At 45.8% G+C, this 5,402-nt stretch overlaps 1 protein-coding gene across 1 annotated transcript; it reads left to right on the forward strand.

Moving 5' to 3' along the window:
* The first annotated feature begins 1,452 nt into the window (after positions 1 to 1,452).
* Positions 1,453 to 4,449, forward strand: LOC119338376 (probable adenylate kinase 7, mitochondrial). The gene is made up of 4 exons (XM_037610690.1): positions 1,453 to 1,943; positions 3,242 to 3,382; positions 3,486 to 3,737; positions 3,973 to 4,449. The coding sequence occupies exons 1-4, from the start codon at positions 1,575 to 1,577 to the stop codon at positions 4,123 to 4,125; spliced, it is 915 nt and encodes a 304-aa protein (XP_037466587.1). The 5' UTR covers positions 1,453 to 1,574; the 3' UTR covers positions 4,126 to 4,449.
* Positions 4,450 to 5,402: the final 953 nt, after the last annotated feature.

The following is a 5,402-nucleotide window of genomic DNA, read 5'->3' on the forward strand; positions in this document are numbered from 1 at the left end:
CTTGCCGCGACGACTCTTGGTCATCCGTCCCACTACGTATCCCTTGAGCCCTTCGAAGTTGCCCTTCAAGAACTCAAATCCACCGTGCGCTGGCCCCACGGTGGGCGCCAACTGTCGTGGAATTGTCTCGTCAGATGTCCTCGTGAAAGGACTTAGTTGTGGAGCCATCGCAACTAGGAAGCTTGAAGGGGTTAATCGGGATAAAGGACACGAGAGGTTTATACTAGTTCAACCCCTTATGATGAAGGTAAGGCCTACGTCTAGTTGGGTTGGTATTGATGTTTTGATGACCAGGGAGCGAGATACGCTATGCCCGACTCTCGATGAGTTGTTTCCTGCCCTAAGCCCCCAGCAGGTCGTCCCCCTATATACACGGGTTGACGCCTGTGGCTTACAGAGTCCCGACCGGCTTATAAACAGTGTCCGGCTCGGTGTCTAGTTAAATCTATCTTATGATACAAGTCATGCCATTGTGGCGGTTTACTACAACATGCCTTAAGTCGTCTGTGGGCCTCAAGCCCTCTATTGAACCGCCATCTTCATGCTTGATCTTGGGCTTCTTTCTGGTGAGTCTTCTTTGCGTAACCCGGCCCCTCCTGGACGGCTTACACAAATAGTTATATCCCCAACACGACTGGACGGAAGGAATTACGAGCACACATGAGCTCGAGCTCAGAATAGACTTTCCGGGGTAGCTGCAGTGATCTTCAAGCACAAACTAGGTTTGAACTTCCCCCCTCCCCCCAAAAAACCTAGTTTTGAATATTTTAGTAGAGGAGCAAAATTGATAGCACGTGAGAAAAAAAAAACTACGTGACCTTAGCTATGTTGGCTGGATTTTCTACATGCGGTAGCTAGTTTGAACTTTGAAGAGGCTTCAGCGAGCTAACCTTGGTTTGACCATTTTTATGTATTCCCTCCGTTTCAAAATAGAAGACTCAACAAGTTAGTATAAAGTTGGGTCATCTATTTTGGAACGGAAGGAGTAACAATTAGTATTGCCTCATAAAGATGTAACAACTATCACAAGCTAATAAAAGAGAGGTATTTATGTTAAAAGAAAGTTGATTATGACGACAAGAAATAAGGCAACACTAAATTGTTGATCGTGACCAACTAAATTTTCATGTCCTAGGCTCTATTTCAGTTTTTTTAGCTTACTATAGTCCTATTACTGTGAATAAATTCTCAATTCTCAGTTCTGCTGGAGAAAAAAAAACTAAATTCTCATGTTTCTACATAAAAAAGACCAACTAAATTTTCATGGTTGATCGTCGACACGAACGAAATGTATGTATCCATAAATGGTTTGCAGGAGTATGAATTCCACATGATTCTGGAGGAATCCCCGCTTGTGACTGTGAGCTTTTGTCCCTTTCACAGTTCCATAGGCCACCACCACCAGCATAAAGAAAAGAGAAGCGGCTCCGTGCAATCTCCATCTCAACGAAGAAAAGGAGCGGCCGAATCTCCAGCCCCACGATTTCCCCACGCGCACCCACCACCGACCCGGCCCCCAAAACCCTACGCCGCGCAAACCCTAGCGGCGGCCGCCGCCCCCCTCCTCATCAGCAATGTCCGGCATCCTGCGGCTCGCCGGCGCCGCCAGATCCTTCTCCCGCGCGTTGGCTCCGGCCGCGCCGCACCACCGCAGGCTCGCGGCATCGGCGGCCGCCCTGGCGGAGGACGATGCGTGCTGGACCGAGTGGGAGGAGGAGGAGGAGGAGGCGCGGCGGCAGCGCGCCCGCGCATCGGCGCTCGCCGCGGAGTCTTGCCCGGCGGACGGCGGTCCCAGGGGCGTGCAGTGGGTGGTGATGGGCCGCCCCGGCCCGCAGAAGCACGCCCACGCCGCGCGCCTCGCCGAGGTCCTCGCCGTGCCGTACATCTCCATGGGCACGCTCGTCAGGCAGGAGCTCAGCCCCACATCCTCGCTCTACAAGAAGGTTCGGCCTCGTGCTCGCTCTGAATTCTCTGATTCTCATACGGGTATTCGAATGCCTTTACTGCATTTGGTTGTAATCTGAGCTGCCATCCGTTTCTCCATGGAGCAATTTTGCGGCCACGGGTCCTCCCCGCGATACTAACCATGATCATTTGAGTCGGATCGGCGCCAGAAATTCTGGAGATTTTTCTCGCTTTGACTAATTTTTGGAGATATCTCAAGGGGTTTCGTCAATTTGGAACATCCACACGAATCCTTTGCCTAATTGATGAAAAGCCGCGCCATTTCCCCCTGACAGATTTTTACGCTTCCTAGTCAATTTCTTGCTCGCTTCTCGAAATTTCTCGCGACTTATGGACGGACTCATGTGATCTTTCCCCCCAAGTTCTCCAAGGCCACAACTTTTCGCTGGACTAGCAAAGTTCTCCAACTTTTCCCCATATTTCCCACGAGTTATTACACAAATCAGAAGAAACTTTCTTGGCCACAATTTCCTAGTCCTTATTTAAAGGCTACCATTCAGACAATATCACATGAGTATTTCCGTCCATATTTTTATGCTTAATATACTGGACCGTATGATGCTGGGAGAGGAGTGTGGCGGCCATGTCTTTCTCCGCGTCCTGCACTTAGGCGATGACTGGGACAACACCGTAATTTGCTTATGTTCACATGGTGCTGTGGGGGCAATTCGGGAATTCCACATGCGAGGGTTTTCATAAGCAAGTTTGGAACATTCAACTCTGGCATCTTGTGGAGGGCGGCCGTCTGCATATACATGCTTCCAACTTTGCCCTGCATTTGTCCGACCCTCTTCTTCTACTTTTCTTGAACAGCTGGAGAGTAGTTGGTAGGGTTTCTTAATCGTACACAATGAGAACCATTTCACAAAGGAGCTGGCTACGGCACGATGGCATGAACGCACCGGCCGTTCTGCCTTCCACGTGAACCTGGCCCCTATCATGGACACGGGTGCACGATCGTGCCAGGGAATCACACGGCCATGAGCGTGTCGCGCTGCAAGGCCACTATTGGAATGTCCGCTCATTATATTTCTGTTTCATAAGTGGACACTATTACTCCCTCCGTCCGAAAATACTTGTCATCAAAATGAAAAGGGGATGTATCTAGATGTATTTTAGTTCTATATACATCTCTATTTATCCATTTTAATGAGAAGTATTTTCAGACGGAGGGAGTATATAACTATTGTACGAGTATGTTGAAAATTACAGCAGTTGGTTGTGGTTTTGTGGGTATTCAGTTGTGCTAAATGGTTTTTGCATTGCATATTGACAGATTGCTAATTCGGTGAATGAAGGGAAGCTTGTGCCAGAGGATATCATATTTGGGTTGCTGACTAAGCGTCTCGAGGAGGGATACTACAAGGGTGAAAATGGATTTATCCTTGACGGAATCCCACGTAGCCGTGTGCAAGCTGTAGGTCCCCAGTTACCTTATATGCTTGGACAAAAGAGCACTTACTGTTATCATGCGTTGATGGTTAGATGCTTCCAGTGCTCTGACTGTTCTCATATTTTAGGAGATTCTTGATGAGATCGTTGACATCGACTTGGTTCTGAACTTCAAATGTGCTGGTAACTGTTTCATGAAGAAGCGATCTGGAGGCGACATATGTTCCCACTGTGGGCAGCATTTTGGTGTCAGCAGTCTGGTGTCTAGGGAGCGTAATCTCTCCCTTGGAAGCTCTACATGGCCTGCTCAGGCACAACATGCTTCTGTTATAGGCCTGGAAAACCCAAGGATGGAGAAGCTGCGTGCTTATGCTGAGCAGGTATTTTCATCTTGGCCATTTTTTTGTTTGAATATGTATGGTTGGTTATGATAGATCTCAGCTTGCTTCGCACTTAGGGGACCACACGAATTTCAGTTTTATCTAACAAAAACCAGTATTTTTTATGCTATCTGAAACACAAGAAACATATAGAGGGTTTTATGCTATTACAACTGAGCCTGATAGTGGGAACACATGGTTAGCAATATGATTATATGAAACATTCAATTTGCAGACCAAGCAGCTGGAAGATTACTACAAGAAGCACAGGAAACTTGTGGAGTTGAAGACATCCGCTCGCCCTGGTGAAACCTGGCAGGGGCTCGTAGCTGCCCTTCACCTCCAGCATCTAGACCCATCCCCAACACCACACAAACTCACCGTGTAATTATCATCCACTGAGTCTAAGGATCTACATTGTGATCCTCACCTGCGACATACGTAGTATGTTTCTATGTTTTGTGAGTTCTGGCTGAGGAGTCAGTCGGCTGTGGTGCTTTGGTCTTTATCTGTTATAGGTATAATGTAAGGCTCTGGTCTTTACTGTTATAGATAAAATGTAAGCGATTTTGTAGACCCGCTTGCTTATATGTTTGTAACGGAGAGCTTTGAACTTGCAAGTGCAAGTGTGCGGTGTGCCAGGCTCCGCTGTGCTGTTGTTTTGAGTACCAGTTTTGATCAATATATAAGTTACTGTGAATGTTGTGCGCAACTGCCATCTCCTGCTATGGGCTTTTAAATTGTATAAGTGGCAAACATGATAGTTTTTTCTCTTATTATGGAGCAACACTGCTCACTTGCATTTTTGGTTTATACCCTGTGTTCTGTTTCCATAGCCCCATGTCCTTGAAACGACAGGTTTGTTGCACAAACTACTGACTTTATCCTGGGTCAATTCCTTGTTTATAGGTTTTAAAATTCATGTGCTGTTATCAGTGGTCGAAACCGTGTGGGCCTAGTTGTACATATTCTAGGGCCTCTCCTTTTTGTGCGAAGGAATAGGACTTTAATTACTTAGGAGAAGGAATTACATCCACATTCTCAAAAGTTCAGTTCACAAGATATCTGTAAGAAATTTGGGGGTTGAAACCAACCCAAAAACAATTAAATCTTATGCTATTTGATTAGACTGAAGTACATTTTACAATAGGGTCCACTATGATAAAAATTATTCATATGCAGGGAACCCGTCTTTAAAATGGTAATAGCCTGGGAAGAATCCTTCTTGATTATTGTCAAGCTTCCAGGCAGTTTGCCATGCACTGATGTGGAAACAAAGGGGAGGTGTGCACTATTGTTAAAAGGGGAGTTGGTACCTTCCCTACATTTTTTCCTTTCCATGTGCCCCCCCTTTTTTTTGGAATAATCCAAATGAAAGCGGTACTTTCTTTTCTAGTCCTATTGAAAATCATGTCCTGTATTAACTCAATCAAATATTATCAAAAACATGTGTTGCATTAACTCAATGAAATCAAATCAAATATTAAACTTTGCTTGCCTTCCCCTACTCATATCGAAATCAAATCAAATGGTATGAAAACCTCTCAAGACTTTCCTTGCCTCTCCTGCACATACTCGACTCAAATCAATCTTACAAAATATAGAATATAGTGGGTGTAAGGTCTATATCGGACACGATTAGTGCTAAACCATTACAATATGTAT

This window comes from Triticum dicoccoides, chromosome 7B, assembly GCF_002162155.2.
Source record: "Triticum dicoccoides isolate Atlit2015 ecotype Zavitan chromosome 7B, WEW_v2.0, whole genome shotgun sequence".
NCBI lineage: Eukaryota > Viridiplantae > Streptophyta > Magnoliopsida > Poales > Poaceae > Triticum > Triticum dicoccoides.

Coding starts and splice junctions, on each gene's coding strand:
- LOC119338376 (XM_037610690.1), top strand. CDS start 1,575: ATGTCCGGCATCCTGCGGCTCGCCGGCGCCGCCAGATCCTTCTCCCGC. Junction 1,944..3,241: donor CATCCTCGCTCTACAAGAAG/GTTCGGCCTCGT, acceptor GCATATTGACAG/ATTGCTAATTCGGTGAATGA. Junction 3,738..3,972: donor TGCGTGCTTATGCTGAGCAG/GTATTTTCATCT, acceptor TTCAATTTGCAG/ACCAAGCAGCTGGAAGATTA.